Source organism: Varroa destructor, unplaced genomic scaffold (genome assembly GCF_002443255.2).
Source record: "Varroa destructor unplaced genomic scaffold, Vdes_3.0 BEIS01000004.1, whole genome shotgun sequence".
NCBI classification, from domain to species: Eukaryota; Metazoa; Arthropoda; class Arachnida; order Mesostigmata; family Varroidae; genus Varroa; species Varroa destructor.
In genome coordinates, this window is record NW_019211457.1 from 3313331 (window position 1) to 3330577 (window position 17247).

A 17247-nucleotide genomic window follows, 5' to 3' on the forward strand; every position below is an offset into this window, starting at 1 on the left:
TCAATACGAGATGGTACAACAAGGGAATAATCTGCGTTGCTCGTCAACTAGCCACGATAACCTTTTTATTCCTATCGAAAGTCCGGGTCACGTATTACTGAAGTATAATTTACTAATAGGTAAATACTTGCCGCAATACTAGTGCGAGATAGCACTGTTTAAGGTGGACGCATCATATAAATCATGTTTATTTGCATATTTAGGCTTGTAATCACGGATCTGTTTTCTTGTCTATTGCTTTTTCTACTCTTTTCTTTTTATAACTTACACAAAGTAATCACTGTTAATGTGAGTGCCACCTGAGAATCGGCAGTTTTCCGGATCTCGCAATGAACCCATTTAAATGGGTCGATAAGAAACAATTTGTCTTTATGAACTTCAACAGAAACGTGATAGAAAGCAGTTCTCTTATGGACTACTGTAACTATTTTAAAAAATTACTTTTTTCTTTTACTGATTAGGTCAACACTAATTCTACATGAAAATTACAAAACAATTGCATTTGAGCCTGCTTCCCTGACGATACGCAGAAACATCCCGTAACAGAGGTAATTTTTGCTTCATTTTTAAAATGATCAATTTTAAAATGTTTTCAAATGATTTAATTTTAAAAACTCCTGCTTTTAATGATGTGTATGTTTGGACGCACGAACAGCAGCTTAAACCCTACCGTGACTTAAGGTAAAGCTCTTATTACTGAAATTTTACACTCTGCCTCCGCAGGAAACGAAAATTGCCTTCAGTCGTAACCAAACAGAGACGCAGCAGTAACAGAGATTGGAGACTGATATACATCATTTGTTGTACTCAACATCACAAAAATTGCTGAACAATTATTATGAGATTACCCTGGTTTACTACGATCTATCACAATGGATTTTGCTTTCAAATAGATTATGGCATTATCAGCTGCCAATCAGACTTCGAACGATACCAACGCAAGGTCCACTCAAACAAACCATAAAATTCTATCCGATCTAAATTCATCTAGCTGGGTCGTTCTCTTCAGGTGACCTGCTTATGGCCGGCCTTGTGTACGTGACTATCCATAAATTACTTCCTGCTTGTTGTGCTTGTGTCCCACTGTAATAACCGCCAGCTAATTATTGACAGAAGGTTGGCTCTCGTCAGCATGAGTTCGGTTTCAGCAGCATAAACAAATCATACCATCAAACAACGTTAACTTGAAGGCTACTATTAGAAGACAGCTAGTCCCTTGTGCACGTTAGCAACAGTTGACAGTAAGCCAAAGCAGGGTTTGTGAAAAGCGCAAACAGAATACTACCCGAGCGCTCTTCACACCTCTTATTCGGCGTATAATGCTTATTTTTCTTATGTACCACATACATAAGCCAACATTAATCATACTGTAATTAGCCTAATGCACAAACAATAGCAACCTAGAGCAGAAGCGTGCCGAACTTGATTCGTAATTCCCAGAGTGTATATCCAGCGGCGCAGATGTAAAAGAGGTCCAAACGAATTATTCGTACATTTATAGAAAGCCTATTATCGACTTCCGGTAGCTATAACCGCCTACAAGTTGGTCCGGCAGGTTGAGCTACAGCACGACATTGATGGTGACCGCTGCAGAAGCTAGGCTGTCACACCTCACTCGGCGCTCTCCAACCGGCGAACACCTTACTGCATAGAATTACGGAAGGTAGTCAAGCAGGAGCCCTCAGTCACCAGCCCAGATTCGTTCAGAAAAGCGTACGCACTAAGGGAAATCGAAAGGGCTTTAGTGACGGGGATGAATTAGGGATGGGCGCAAAGGCGGCGAACAATATTATCGATCCTATCGATGCCTTGCTCTTCACCGAAACCCGTTGTCTCTGGGTGGGGTCTAGACAGACCTGCTGGCAAAGTAGAGTTCCGGCCTTTAATTCTCCTTCATCGCTGCGCGTGAATTTTTATGCCTTCGGGCTCTGTGTATCGAAGGTGAATCTGTTTAAGGACAAAAGCAAAGAAACCTAACATGAATGGACATACTTGAAAACACTTTAGAGTAGGAATTTTGCACCGGAGCTGTACTGAACGACCGGATTATGAAAATCGATCCGAGATATTTACCTAATATATATTTTTTCACGTATTCCGATATTTAAAGCACCATTTCAGACGGCTGGCTTTCAACCAGTCACGTGGTTCTTAGTTTACTAAACAAATCGGTCACCACTAGACTATTACAGCCAGACAAAGAATGGACACATAGTATGACGACCATGGCATCTGGCATATGGAGGCAGGCCAATTTAGTGGTATTGTGTGGTATATCTCTCTTTCTTGTCTACTCACATTCTCATCCTAAAACAGTGACATAGTTTATATAATTTTTATAATGTTATTCACTTGAATCGATGATCGGTAAGTGCAAAATGAGCCAACAAAAACAAAACCGTTTGCTCAAAAAAGGGAAGTACTTAAATTAAAAGGTACTCTACAGAAAAAAAAACATAGACAAACGTTCTATATCAGTACATTTCATATATGCAGCAAATTCATAGTGACTATAGGAAGAATACAAAGTAGAGCTTGTTCGTCGCAATAAACATTTCTCACTGCGTTCTATTTTTAAGCTCTTTATTGTGAGATCAATAAAGTGTCACGTTTAAACTTGTGGGTCGTCAAAATATGGGACCGGCAGCAATTACAATCGTTTGGATCCTTCATAGTTCCGGTAATTTTCGACAAAATTTATTCATTGATGCTTAGAAACTACTCCATTGGCTTCATAAAACGACCATTTTAATTTGAAACAAAAATGATATTTAAAAATAGACTGTAAGAAACGGTCCGGCCTGTACCCTCCTATGAGCGTACTTCGTAAGCGAATAAAAAAAAATTCCGAGGTGATTCGCACCTTTTACGAACACATTCACGGATTTCATTCTGAAAAGCGGTACTACAACCGCACAAAATCGTTTACCTACATGTTATTCACTAAAACGTTCTGTATAAACTTTACAATTGAAGTCATTGTACTATCATAATCTACACAAAGAATGGTCCCCATCAAGTTTGCCTTCAGTTCAACCGTTTGTATTAGCCTAATGCAAAGTGTGCATCGGCAACTGCCAAGAAATCTTAATATACAAATAGTGCAAACCTAGCTGTGTTCTAAAACCTCTTCAAATGAGGTGCTTTCGTCAAGAAACCCCATTTCTGGTGTTCACGTTTTTTATCGAATCCACGTCTATTTTTCTGTGCTCAATTCGAAGTTGACGGACAGGAGGCCAAGTCTGCATGCTGTTACCAAAGAGAAATCGAAACGGTCCTAACTAAACTAGATCAAATATAAGAACTATCCCTTAATACGGTGTTCCAACTAGCTTCTTCCAAATCGTCGTGAATTTTTCAGGTAATAACTCAATAAAGTAATAAAAACCATAATCATAGCAGAATCGCACAGTAGGTGCAAGAGCCTTTCAGAATAATACCTATTCTGAGGTTAATTACTTACGTTTATTTTCTACAAAGCTTCCTTAAACTTTTTGATTCCAATGCATATTCGTAGGAGTATTTGTATATGGAGGCAATTACTTTACATTGGTTACTTGACAAGCTGATGCCACATACAAATATTGAAACGAGTACCCCTGTGGCAAACCTTTATCGGATTCGTAATCAGAACCAATCTTTACCCAAATGGATGTTAGAGTAGAGAATGCTTCAGCCATTAACTGATTACCGTACGTTTAGTTTATTTCACGAGTACGGAAATATTCGAGTAATGCCGCAATAGAAAACAAATTACTTCAAACGGTAAGCATACTTACACTGCATTCTCTTATATATATATATATATATAGTTATACATGCATGGTAAGCATAGCACCTTGTCACTTTTCTGAGAACTGCTGCAACACCCAAGCTGAACAAGCTCGCCATATAGGTAAATACGAAGCCTAACTATGTAGAGTCGTTAAACGAACACTATGTAGTTTATTGATTTGTGAATTTTCTTTGAACTCATGTGATTGTTATTGGTATAATAGAAATAGGAAACGAGATGCCACTGCTTGAAATAAGCTTACGTTCCCTATTTTTCTCTCTCTTTAAAATAGTAAAACTACGAAAAGTCTGTGATGTACTAATGGCAATTTACTCATGGCATTATCACCTCATGGATTTATCAAACGAGGATATGAACTAATAGAACGTATATTCATTGTCAAAAACCTGAACCTTTAATGTAACAGACAAAGGTTCACCTACCACTTCCGATCGATTAAGTCGTTAATCACTGTTTGTCTACAGTACATAATACGTGCGACGCATGATTTGTTTGGAGAATCTATGTCCTTTGGCTAAGCAGCCAATAATTAAGTTATTTGCTCGTCTGGGTTACGAGATAACAACAGATCGACCATCATACCTATGGTAAACAGCAGAAGCCACGCATCATTTGTATCTAACACAAATCACACGAAGAAGAACGCTTGAAATTTTTGAATAACACATCGTACGTAGCATGATTGACCACTTTCGCTATATAAAGTGTAGCAAAAGTCTCTCTTCAGTTCAAAAAAATGTTTCTTTGCGGTTTAAATTTAGATTTAAATATATAAATTAAAAATGTTTTCAGTCAAATTATCGTTAAAATATTATTATTAAGAACTCTTCAGGCTCTTTCTCACATATTATATTATGATCGTACCTTAGACGATGGTCCGTGGGCTAGCAATAAAAGCACCATTAGACGAACGTCTATAATAACGACACAGTTATTTTTGATGAAGATATGCCGTTTTAATTCTTCAAGAAAACCGCGGATATACTATGTGTTTGCTTTAACAGTTTCTTGTGGTCTAAAAATATCGGCAAAAATCAATATAAATGACTCGTCCAAAGGCCCTATACATTTGCAAAAGAAAACTCTAGACAGACCCCGACTCGCTCAAACTAAAACAAAAATTTTCAAGCGGAAACATAAAAGATTTGCTTTTTGATAAAGATTAAGTTTTACCAGGCGACTTACCCATCATGCACCTATGTGTCAACAGAAAAACACTGAATTACTGTTTTGCCAATAAACCTATTAATTATTTTTTTTTCTATAACCTATACTAACTACATAAACAAAAACACACCAACTTGATATTACTTTGAGGGATGTATTTCGATTGAAGCCTAATGTCGACAGTCAATCAAAAACTGTTGTTCATTCAACATAAAATCCGAAATTGTTGGGCTTTGCCGTTCAAGTCTACTTTATTTTATTTAAAGTAGTTTTATCCGACGCTTTCGTAGCTCCTGTAATCCCCTTACGTTATCCTTGCATCAAAGATTTTCTTTAATGATAAAATCGTTGTTTATTTCAAACTAGAACTTGGTCTTGTGGTTTTCGGAAAATAAACGAAGTGCAGAGATCTGGAGTCTGTTTCTTATCTAGATAATTAGTGATTCAAATACATGCAATACGGATACCTTAGATGCAATACTTTTTGTTGGTAAAAATTACTCATAAAGCTTTTAAAACAAACTAAATTTATGCGATTAAAAGTAAGACAAAACGTGTAGATAGCCAGTGGATTCCTTTTTTTTTTTAAATTATATCACGCATCAGTAACGACTCACAAAAAGTAAATTTCAGCTGCTCATCGACGTTAGCTAGGGTACTTTTATCTTACAAATGAAAGCCTCCGTAAAAATTATAGGATAAAGATGGCAACAAATTTAGTTGACGTTGCGATTTAATTTCAAACTTTTACAGTTGAAAGCATAACATCGTAATTTCAAATGATTGAAAGTTAGAAGCTTGGAATCTATAAATCCATCCGATTCAAAGTAATTCGATAAACCAAAATCCCCCATATCTCTCGCTTATTCAATAATTATAGTAGTCTCACAAAATTCAAAATTCAAAGACGTAGCAACACAACAACCGAAATTCTCGTATCGTCAATTTTTTCTTCTGACTCAACGATTTCGAGATCCTCACATTTGACTTGACTCAACGGCTACACTTATTTTTATTCTCTGTTCCATAGCATGGGAACAGAATTATCCCAGTCAATCGTTCCTGGCAACGCTGTTCCTTTTTCGCGAATATGACCCTTTTTTTTACTAGGTAGGTTTATTGTTAGCGTTACCGTTATCATCATCTTATCATGTTTGTACCAGTTTAGTATTGTAAGCGTTGTTAATCATTTACATCGTCGCAATTACTGATCACTAGTAATAATAACAAATAATAATAAAGTCTGTAGCAGTTTTTAAATTACCCACACTAAGGTGTGTGCCCCAACGCTAAATGCTTCTATCTACGTAAATTCATCCTATTTACAGTGTGATATGTACATCGTATTATAGCTTTTCTTATCTCATTTGTTATCGTTCTCACTTATGATCGTTTTCGTTAACCATTTATCGTTCTGATCGCTTCTCTAAACAAGCGAAAAAATGGGAAGAGATTAAGGCGATATCCTTAAGTTTTCGTTTTATCATAGGTCAGACTCATTTATTGTCGGAAGCAGGATACCCTGTGTGAGTATCCCCTTTTTAAGAGGACCCTAGTATACCAACCTCGGCTTATTAATTCTGCTGAATTATAAATGTATTTATCCATATAATTTATACTATATGCATATCTAGACATTAGCTGTAGCCCAGCGCCTGGAACCCCGCCCATCCTCTCTTTGAACGTTATGTACAGAGCGATAAATCATGACCTTCCGTGCTATCTGTGTCAGACAGGGCTACCAACTTTTACCTGGGTGGTTTAAGCATTTCTTTAGTTACAGTTTCTACTAGATACAGCCCGATACGGCTTTCACAAATCTTTTTCTCGTGGTTCGCAGTGAATATTTTCAACTGCGTATGGCATTTTGTGACGAGCGTCAGGCAGCGTCGTATAGCGTTCTTCTGATGTGCGGCTTGATCAATCGTGGAGTTCGCAAAACCAGTTTTTCTTGATCTATAAAAAGACATCGATATGAGTATCGACTATAATCGGATATTCAAGGTGGAGATGCCATAACGTTGAAGGCGATTGATGTGGACTTCTCATGTTCTAGTAACTATATTCACGAATCATCGAAGACAAATTTCTGCTCGTCATTTGTCGTGTAAGTGACTACAGAGGAACCGCCGAGCGTTCCAAGTGTTAGCGCGGGTATAGCGTTCCTGCCCTTGGCTTTGGCATGAGTTAGGATGTGTGATTTAAGATTAGTCGATTGGGCGAATTTCTTGTTACAGTTATCAAATGGACAAACGTATGGCCTATCCCCCGTGTGAATCCGGACGTGTGTTCGAAGATTGAAATCGAGCGAAAATCGTTTTCCACAGCTGAAAGATAAGTAGAAAAAGTAGTACAACACGTTAGCATAATTAGTTCACATTACCTTGTGTAGTAACAATGCACATTTTGGTTCAAACGAGATTATCAAAAAAGCTCATTCTGATTAATTTTGTTACCTATATGTCATAAATAAAATACCTTCTGGCCAAGTCGTGCGTCATATATAATAGTTTACATATAGAGTACATTTAAAACGCATCTTAACTGTTTTCTTACCCATCGAATGTGCATTGGAATGGCTTTTCTCCAGTGTGGACAAGCTGGTGTCTCTTCAGTTTCGAACTTTCGACAAACGCCTTACCACACTCTGCACAGACATGCACCCTTGGTCCATGCGTATGGAGATGTTTGCGCATGGCGCCATTATCCCGGAACATCTTGCTGCAGCCCTTGTGAGGGCAAGCAATTGTACGAGCTGCTGCGTCTGCCTGCGGAATCCAGGCCAACAGTCCAAAAACAAAAAAAATCAGTGATCGTAAAAAGTTATACCATTATTTTTACTTTGCCTCTACGTGGGATTTGCTGTAGAAAATTCGCTGCATCAAAAGATACAGCTATACATACATTTGTCTAGTGAGCAAAAAAGTAATATATACTTATATGTACGTGTAAAGTTGGATAACTCAAATAAGGTACTGATTCTTGATTACTTTGCCAATTATGTTGCTTGCACATACCTGTGGTTTGACACGCTGAATTTTACTCTTAGCCAACTCGGCCAGCTGCTTAGGGTCAGAGAGGTCAACTCCTGTTGCCAATGTTAAACCCAACCCTGACGAAGACGCCTGAATTGGCACATTAGCAGTCAAAATGGTACCTGGGGTGGCTGCTGTTGAACCATGTGAGCTCTGCATGTACTCGCTAAAATCTGGGTCAACCTCTACACACGACTCTTCGATCACTGAGATATCATCGTTCTCATTGGTTCCACCTGACGCCCACATTGTCACCTGCCCAAAACAGCAAATAAGACAATACATAATTGGGAAATTACCAGAACTGGTTACTAATGAAAAATGACATCGCTCATTATCCATTCTTACTGAATGCGATTAAAAATTACAACACATGCATAATACTCAACATCGACAACGCCAGTTTTAGCGTGAAATATCATAGCCATTAATTAATAAAATAATAAATCAAACGATTGCTATTAACTTCAAAATTACTTTAAAATTATCATTTTTATTGAGAACAAAATGCAAAAAGTAACCAAAGAAAGAAAGAAAGAGAGAGAGGGAGCTTAACTTTCAAGCTTGTAAATAATTGTGCATGCGACATATGCCAAAATCGTTTGTTTCAAAACACCTCTCTTCAACGGAGATGACTTCATACACATGTTTTATATATTACGATACGGAATTTCGAGTGATTGTCCACAATTTGGCTTAACAGACAACGGACCCACCTGGAATTCGCCGTCAAGCGTTTTTATCTGCACCTGTTTTTGCTCCCATTTGCGTGCTTTACCAGGGGGCATTCCGCTAACAGGGACTGTGGTCAAGGCCACTTTTCGCGTACCAGCCGTTTTCCGTGTGCGTCTCACGACGGTGCCGCCGCTAGCGCTTGACGTGTGAACAGCAGAAGCTCCTCCTGCAACCGATGTTACCACTGACGGATGCTCAATCGAAGTGATCAAATTCGCCTCGTCGATGGGTATAGCAATTTCGGCTGTGACATACTCTTCTCCAGTTTCACCATCACCTGAGTTGTGGAACAAGCACATTAATGTTTATATGATTGCTTTGTAGCTCTGGCGTGTAAAGCTTTCATTAACATAAGTCATGTTTTTTATTGTCGTTTTTTTTATTTTTCTGTTAGTTTTATTTAATTTTGTTTAATTCAATATGTGTATTGCAAGTAGTGCAATGGAGTAGGGAAACTCAACGGAATACGTGTACTTAACTGCAGAGGGGCGTAGTTATAAATATGAAATAAATACATAAATAAACAATTTTTGGCAGGCACTTTCACCAAATTATAAATATCAGTTTAGTTGATCTAACGTACTTATGATCATATCTAATGCGCATCTCTTTAAGTGTGATAATCTGGTAACTATGAACATACGGCCATTGCTAGTTCAAATGACAACTATGGAATATTTTCACCATATCGTTTCATATCGTCAAGTTTGTCAAAGAAAATTATGGTAGGTTTAGTAGGACCCGTCTGAAGGAATGCCTAATGCATTAAGTATCGAACGTAAAAAAAGAACATGGAGAATGCATGCTCACCTTCTGCTACACCGCCAATGACCTCTTCCTGAGTCTGAAGAATCATCTCTTGGGGAACATCCTCGGCGAACTCCTGGAAGCAAAAAAAAGCGCTTACACAAGTGAAACTTGTATGCATAAATAGTTCATATTTGTCAAGATAGTTGTGCTATCGAAGTACGACTATTTAAGGGTTCGCAAGCAATTAAGTTAATTAAATTATATTGGATTTTTTTTCGGCTTAATTGTAACATTATATCAACAAAATAATATTGTTATTGCTACTTTTGAAATTACCAGTACGTACAAAAAAATAATCATAATAATATATATTTATTAATCGGTTATTTTATAAATCTGTTCAAATTGTGATTATACCAACCTGCAGCTGGATAACCCCCTCTTCTTGCGGGTTTCCTTCATTGTCGATGGTAATCTCAACTTCCTGAGGTTCATCGGTATACACCTCACTTGCTTCAATGATGTTCCCTTCCGCTGTAAAGTAGTCTGTGCTCAATCGAAACAAACCGAGCAATGCAGCGGCGGCACGATTCAACCACCGACAAAATTGACGAGTAAAATCATCGAACGATAACGATACACGGACAGAAAAAACAACGCCAAAAACAAACAACAGGAACAATATCAAAAGGGTTAAGGGGCGCCAGACCACGGGAACCAGCAGAAGGATGAAAGGAAATAAGAGATGCAGCACGAGAAATGAGTCCCCACCAGACGACGGCGCAGCGGCCAATTTTGTCGATACGAGTCAAGCACGACGAGGCGTATTAGCCATTGTTACCATTGAATGGAAGAGCAACACCGAACGACATCACGAGCCAGCAACAATATCAAACAATAATCAATGTTAGCAGCAGTATAACGTATCACGCACGTGCACACTCAGTGATATGGTATTTTGCATGTATAAGAGTAGAGAGAGACAATGGTGTTCCCACGCAAATTACACAACAACAAAGTACCTATCGATATGTCGAATCGTCTGCCCAATGCATATATGTATAACAATAATTTTATGTTGTATGGTGAAAAAGTTACCGAAAAATCCTAGTAGCAAACTACACGGTCTAAAAATTGGCAGTTACTAAATACAGTGTTAGAAGAAAGCAAACAGCAAACCCAAAGAGGACTACTGCCATTAAAAATGTACTTGTTTATTTAGCTTGCGTCAACGAATTCTCAAAATGGTATACTTGATACTTTGGTATTAAAAATATCATCAAGGTAGATTAGTGCTGACAATATACATGACGGCATTATGAAAATACCGTCTATCAGCCTAACTCTGCATCTGTTTTTGCCTTCATTAGCTAATAACCATTTTATTTACATGGTTATATTCATCCAAATGTATGGTATTCATGTTATCGCCATATATGCTAATTGGTAAATACTATGCATGATATTGTAACTACTATGTGAGGTAATTCACGAAGAAATTGGACCGATAACGACATATTACCTAGTTGGGGACAGCAAGAAAACTTAAACATGAAAATAAAGAACACCACGTCACAACCCTCAATAACTCGCGATAGTTAAGCCCCATAATACTAGTTAATATGATCTGAACTGAATTAATTTGTGAGTTCCAATCGAATTTTGATGCAATCACCGTTGCCTCATAGTATTGCATAAAAGTCTGCCTCTAACTGAAACTATTAAACTTGCCCATAAAAAGTAGCCTGTCGAGGAACAACACTAAGTCGGCCCTGTTGACAGTTCATTCTATCAGAACGGCAGAAATCAACTCCGTTTAATTCTAATGGGCGATCATCTAAACAGTTACGCGGCGCAGCAAGAAAATGCAGCGGAAGTCTATTGAAAGGCGACAATTTGCTTTGCTTTTACCATACAAGTATATCTGACAGCGCCGCAGAACGGCCTATGAAAAAAGAGTGCTCTGAAGTGTTGGTTGCAACATTTTTCTTAAACTAGGCCGTTTTTATTAATGATTTAACTATCAGAACTGTTAGTTAATTGAAAAGAGTTCATTTATGGAAATGTCTCGTTTGTCTTATTTCGAACTGAGCAGGATTCACTGGATTTTTATTTCGCCGATATCCATCCCAGTTGTTTATTACGTAATAGGTTTCATGCAGCTAAAGTATTTTAAGTAATCCTGTAACGCACTTAGTGATAACGGTACGTGGGGGCAAGAGTACTTGAACGAACGGTTGATATTTATACGCGAACTACGTGCGGTTTATTACTGACAGAAGTCGGTGGTTAAGAATGAGATTCTAACTTTTGGCTTGGGTTTTTTCTTATATAATGAGTGGTTTTGACAAAGCGAAGTACAACCAATACATTATCTATTATTTATCGAGACTCTCATGAATTAACTGAAAAATCTTAGCAATTTGAAGCAATACTGCTGATTAAGAGTTTTCATTTCTTCTGCACCAGTATTTTACGGCTGCTCGCAGATGCTCAACGGATGTTAAACGCGATAGCATTGTCAGTAACACTGAATTGACTTAACGACCGCCAAAATATGTCGCCAGTTATCCCATTTTTGGTACATAGATTGCTGGAGAGTACAGGTTCAGCTGTTGGTAATAGCTACAGCAACATGAATGCGGCGGCTCCTGGTTCGTGATAATGCGTGTGTTGGTAGGAGGAAATTGTAGGTGATATCATAGCGATTAGTTAGGCTACTCACAAGAGCCACTATCGGCGGTGATGACTCGCTCTCCGTTGGCATTCTCCACGCAAATCACCTCTTCTTCACCACCACAAAATTCACCCGTCACAACAATACATTCTTCGACCGCTTCTGATGACGAAGACATAGCGCCTGTGGGTAGAAAATACAGTTTGTGATGCTCAAGTGGACAACAAGTTGAAGCTGCTCCTCTATCGTTTGTCAGCGAAGTTAACCTTCTGTCTGTAGCAACGATATAAAAAGGGAGTCACCAGGCGAAATTAGGGGTGGGACCAGTTCTCTAGTTACCCCTGTCCTCCGAGGATGTTGTACGATTTCGTCTGCCAACCGGCTAAGACTAGGCTACTGGTGATGAAATCTGTAGAGTAACACAGATACAAAAAAAATCAAATACAAAGAAATACAACAGATATCTATTTTATTAGCGCTATGGTAGTGACAAACACAAAAATTAGGAAAGCAAAGTTACTGGGTAACAGCGCACTAGTAAATGATAAAACAACGAATTAAAATAGTTCAGCTGTTTCGCAAGTCGGCGGTAAGATTTAATATTTATTTAGTACTATAGTAATATAAGCTCATCATACTGGCTAACACGAATAACGCTGTTAACCTAAAGCCATAAGGGTCTGTCTAACTTGCATTGAGAGAATGTTCCTCTAGGAAAACATCTTTAAAGCCTATTGGTTACTTGAGTATCTGATTGGCATCACATACTGTGATGTTATCAGTCAATAATGCAAATCACAAGCAGCTGTACTGCTTTGTTCAATCGGGTATTTTTAAGATGCTTCAAAACACGAATATTCTGATTTAAACCGAGGCGCTATTCTTTAGTTTAAGACGCGATCTGGCTGACCTAACGGACAGTTAAATCCTTCGAGAACAGCGATAAACACCCCACGAATACTATTCAATAATACGTGTGTTATGGAACAGATAATCGCATTATTCCTGAAACACTTCACATTAGTATTGATAGCAGTACTCTCAGTGTTTAAGCGTCTGTAGGCGTCGATCTGGATGTATTGACAATATTCTAAGGAATTTAATGGATAATTACTTTAATCTACTTGATGTCCTTGCAGCGATTCTACACCCCCCATAAGAACCGAATTGAATTGTTTCTAAAAACAATTATTTACTGATAAGTACTGGTTAGTCAGAATTTGCATATCTTTAGATAACAAATGTGAAAACTCCTATGCTAGTGACTGATGCGAGAATGACTAAATGCAGAAGTTTATCTTATTGGACAACAGGCTACGTCAGTAATTCAATACAACAGACATATGTGAGCTGATCACACAGCGCGAAAACTTGCCAGTATAGTAGTTTTTGCTTAAATTTTTGCCGTATAGCAAATTGTGCATCTCTAAGTAGATTTTTCCGGCTTGCTCTTAGTAATTCTCAAAGTGGAATCAAAATCTGACGACAATTTTTGAGACTACGCCTCATTAATACATATAAAAAAAATCTTTCAAATTTACTTGAAAGATACAGTTACGTCTAGTAGACATAACTAGAAAAAATAAGATGTAACCACTCGATTACTCTCAGTCTTGGGAAAGATAGCGCCATCCTGTCTACATTTAGAATATGGAGTGACTTTCTATTATGGATCCCGTAGGAATTTCACGACTATCAGTAACTAAACAAGTTTTTGGGGTTATCTAAAGTTTCAGCTTCCATAACAAACTTGTTTTCCATAACCAGCTAATCCTCGGACACCTATACCCATACGATCGAAATGCTTTCTTGTAAAAAAAAAATCTGCTTAAATATGTTTTTTACTCGGTTATTCCGATCTGAACAGCTACGTTACTGTACGTAAGACCAGCTTATAGTATGCTGCCACCTCAGCCACCATTGGGACAGGTACCTATATCAATGTCAACTAAGCATAGCAGAATCAAATACAAATGATGTTCCTATTTACGAGGCAAACAGTTGTAAAGTGGATTATCAAATTTCGTTAACCAAAGCTAACGTTTTACCTAGAATGAAAAACATCACGAACTCAAATATTGTATTAAATTAGCCCACTAACAGAACTTTCTTTATTTATAAACATAGATTTCTTAATCTAAATGTGCATATTTACAGAACCGCAAACAAGACATGCGCCGCTTTCCATCCTATTTTCTACTCCATCTAAACAACTATTCATTTTCATCGCGATTCCTTTTCTCTCTGTATTAAACTTCTTTTAGTATACTCAGTTAAAACATTCTAACATATTAGCATATTTGTACACAACAACAAAAAATACGGGGAATATGTTTTAACTAAACGATGTCCCCCTTGGCACTTCGGTCACTGTCATAGGTTAAAACTCCATTTTCAAGGAGCTCCGTAGCTCCTCGCTCTGGCGGCCAATCCAAATCAACTTTTGTTACGTCCAAATTCTCGATGTCCACTGCTTCATCCAAGAGCGTGCAAACATTCGGCAACGTCCTTCCGAGGTCACCATGTACAAATTCTTTGACGTATGTTCCTGCTTGGGTGCAAAGTATCAATTTGAACTTAAAACTGTCAACGATCTCTATTTCAGCCGAGTGGATCGTTCTATCTCGAATCATTGCTGTGCGTCTATGGAGAACACGCATTGGCGTATTCTGTTTGAGGACGAGATTTTTCAACGAGGTTAACTTGCTGAAGTCTATCTCGCTTGTAGGCTTTGCCGTCACACAATAAGCGCAATAAAATTTGCGCTTATGCTCCTCACCATCCTTAAGATCTTTGACTTGTTCCCTTCCAATAAGCTGGAGTCGGTTGACCGCGATATCTTTTGTTGAAGTATTGATTTGTACTTCAATTTGGGCCATTTCTTCGGCTAGCCAGTCAATCCGTTTTGGCCTCCATACCTCGAGAATAAATGGGCGGCCTTCTCCAAGCATTCGAACGTCCACATCTTCTCGGCCTGATGATGAAAACGTTATTCGTTCACATAGGACGGTACGCCTAACTACGTCGGTAATCAGCTCTTCGACAGAGTTTTTCATCTTGCGTTCACCTTCGATCAGCCACGGGGTCTGACTCAATTCACGACTGTATTTGCAGTAGCGGCCTGCTAAATAGATTTGAAGGTGGCCACAGGTGACTTTTGGTGGCTCCGGAGCCTTACACAAGGCTTCCGGTGGAGGAAACTTGAACTCGGCTCGAAAGTTGTCCTCACTTGTTCTCTGAAGAAAGGAGGTTATTGTCTTCGTTGAAAACTCATCGCGTCGCATAGCTTTTCGCGACTTTTTCACAACGGGTTTTGCCAATTTGTTGACTGCATCTTGCTCCACCGGTGTTAGCGCACCAGGTAAAATAATATTAACCTGGAATGACGCTTTTGGACTAAAGAGTACTTTGAATTCATCTTCGAATAGAAAACCGATCACCATCTTCACGCAGTCCTTAACTGTGACTAGGCATTCTTCAGCGAGTTTGTACATTTCAAACTTGTTCTTCACCGTTAAGTACACCAGCCGTTGGCGAAGCAAACACACTGGCGGGATCGCGATCGTTAGTAGAAAGTTATGGAAACGGCACTCCGATATAGCCACTGCTTCGACTACAGCTTCAAATACTTCGAACAAGTAGACAGGCTCAAGAAGACCCAAGCACGCCGGGCATATCCCACGCTGAACCCTTTTACACTGAGGTTCGCCAGGAGTTCGCCACTCTTCAAATTGTCTGCAATAAGCATTTGTCTGTCGCTCACCGAGCGCCCGCAAAATACACATGCGGCATAAATCATGATTAAGAAGGAAATTTTTGACGTTTTCGCGAAGTTCGTCTTCCATAATTGGCTAACACGATGACACTTTATAAAGAACCGACACAACAATGTCTGAGCACTTTGTACACGCAGATACTTTGTTGATAAGTCGATATGCTGGTGTGTTGAGGTCCTGCGCCAAGCACGATAAGTATCAAAGTAACTGCATTACACTACACGATCAAGAATAATTACCAATATTCCTACTACTACAGAAGCTGATAATAAAGTGACTGTATTCGCAGATTAAATGCTAACGTTGTTTTTATCTGCCGGAGCGACGACACAAAGAGAGCACGCTAAATAACTACGCTAATTTCGGTTGACTAACTTAAAGGGGTGACTTCTTTTTGTTTACAACGGGTCAATTTTTGTTGCAAGTCGGTGTTAATGGGAATTAAACGTCACCGTCACATAAGGACAGTGTAACAACATATAATAATATAACCAACTTGGGGCTGTCTAGCAGTGAACCGAAACGTGCGTGCGTCCCAACTGGCTGGTACTACTGGTTAGTTACAAAGAACGGGCCGGTTGTGAGTGGCGTTGGTGACAACCCAATGAAATCTACTATGACAGGTTCGCTAGAACTCGCTATGCCTGAAAGGTGGACACGAACTGCTGGTGCTACCAACCAGCCCGAGGGTGGCCTTCTGTACCAATATCAGCGGCCGAAAGGGACGCCATTGCTGGTCGATGGCGGCTTCGTCCACCATTTTTACTATGGCCGTCGCCCGGCTACACAGCAATGGAGGACGGTACCGGCGCAGTCGCGCGAAAACACTCTTACTACTTCGCAGGCCAACGGCATAAAAATTACGAAAATCGGCTCACTTTTGTTGAAAAACCGTGTTGAAACAGTGCCTGAGGAGCTGTAAACGTTAGGCCTAGACGCTAGGAACTTACCGAACAACTACAAGTGCTGATAGGCCGGCCTGAGCCGATATCACGATTGGTCGATGTCGCACAATTTTTATTAGGGACGTCACGGTGGTGACGGGAAACTCGTTCCAATATTTCTGGAGTCGATTATCCTTACAAAAACACGAGCACGGCAATTCGCATTCAGAGAAATAGCCTGGAGTGAGTGAATTGGTACGTTGGGTCGCCGTGGTACGCTTTGTGGTACTGAACACAGTGGACGCATTGATTTGGTGGGTATGCCTGAAATCGTTTCGAGTCCTCGTGCTGTCAGCTTGTTTAGCGGATTTGGGAGGAAGAATGCCATGATTACTCAATTCGCTATCTCGACACAGACAAACATTAT

General features: G+C 39.1%; 2 protein-coding genes and 1 long non-coding RNA gene across 8 annotated transcripts in view; 1 reads left to right on the top strand and 2 right to left on the bottom strand.

Annotated features, from left to right (window-relative positions):
* Window positions 1–3696, top strand: part of LOC111249543 (uncharacterized) — a 6892-nt gene extending 3196 nt beyond the window's left edge. For both annotated transcript variants that reach the window (XR_002672963.2, XR_015327432.1), the window contains 2 exons: window positions 462–548; window positions 724–3696. This is a non-coding gene — a long non-coding RNA (uncharacterized LOC111249543). The remainder of the gene's footprint in view (window positions 1–461; window positions 549–723) is intronic.
* Window positions 3697–5097: 1401 nt separating this feature from the next.
* LOC111249497 (uncharacterized) lies at window positions 5098–17114 on the bottom strand. Of its 5 annotated transcripts, none has more exons than XM_022803426.2 (9): window positions 16887–17114; window positions 12500–12569; window positions 12209–12343; window positions 9905–10029; window positions 9544–9616; window positions 8715–9010; window positions 7981–8253; window positions 7520–7731; window positions 5098–7290 (listed from the first exon to the last, which is right to left on the bottom strand). In XM_022803426.2, the coding sequence occupies exons 3-9, from the start codon at window positions 12336–12338 to the stop codon at window positions 7029–7031; spliced, it is 1371 nt and encodes a 456-aa protein (XP_022659161.1). In that variant the 5' UTR covers window positions 12339–12343; window positions 12500–12569; window positions 16887–17114; the 3' UTR covers window positions 5098–7028. The 5 variants fall into 5 exon arrangements, with proteins under 5 accessions (XP_022659161.1, XP_086844745.1, XP_022659162.1 ...); XM_086988619.1 differs by having other exon boundaries at window positions 12427–12569; XM_022803427.2 differs by lacking the exon at window positions 12500–12569.
* On the bottom strand, window positions 14232–16722 carry Pus10 (Pseudouridine synthase 10). The gene is made up of 2 exons (XM_086988618.1): window positions 16433–16722; window positions 14232–16113 (listed from the first exon to the last, which is right to left on the bottom strand). The coding sequence occupies exon 2, from the start codon at window positions 16003–16005 to the stop codon at window positions 14500–14502; it is 1506 nt and encodes a 501-aa protein (XP_086844744.1). The 5' UTR covers window positions 16006–16113; window positions 16433–16722; the 3' UTR covers window positions 14232–14499.
* Window positions 17115–17247: the final 133 nt, after the last annotated feature.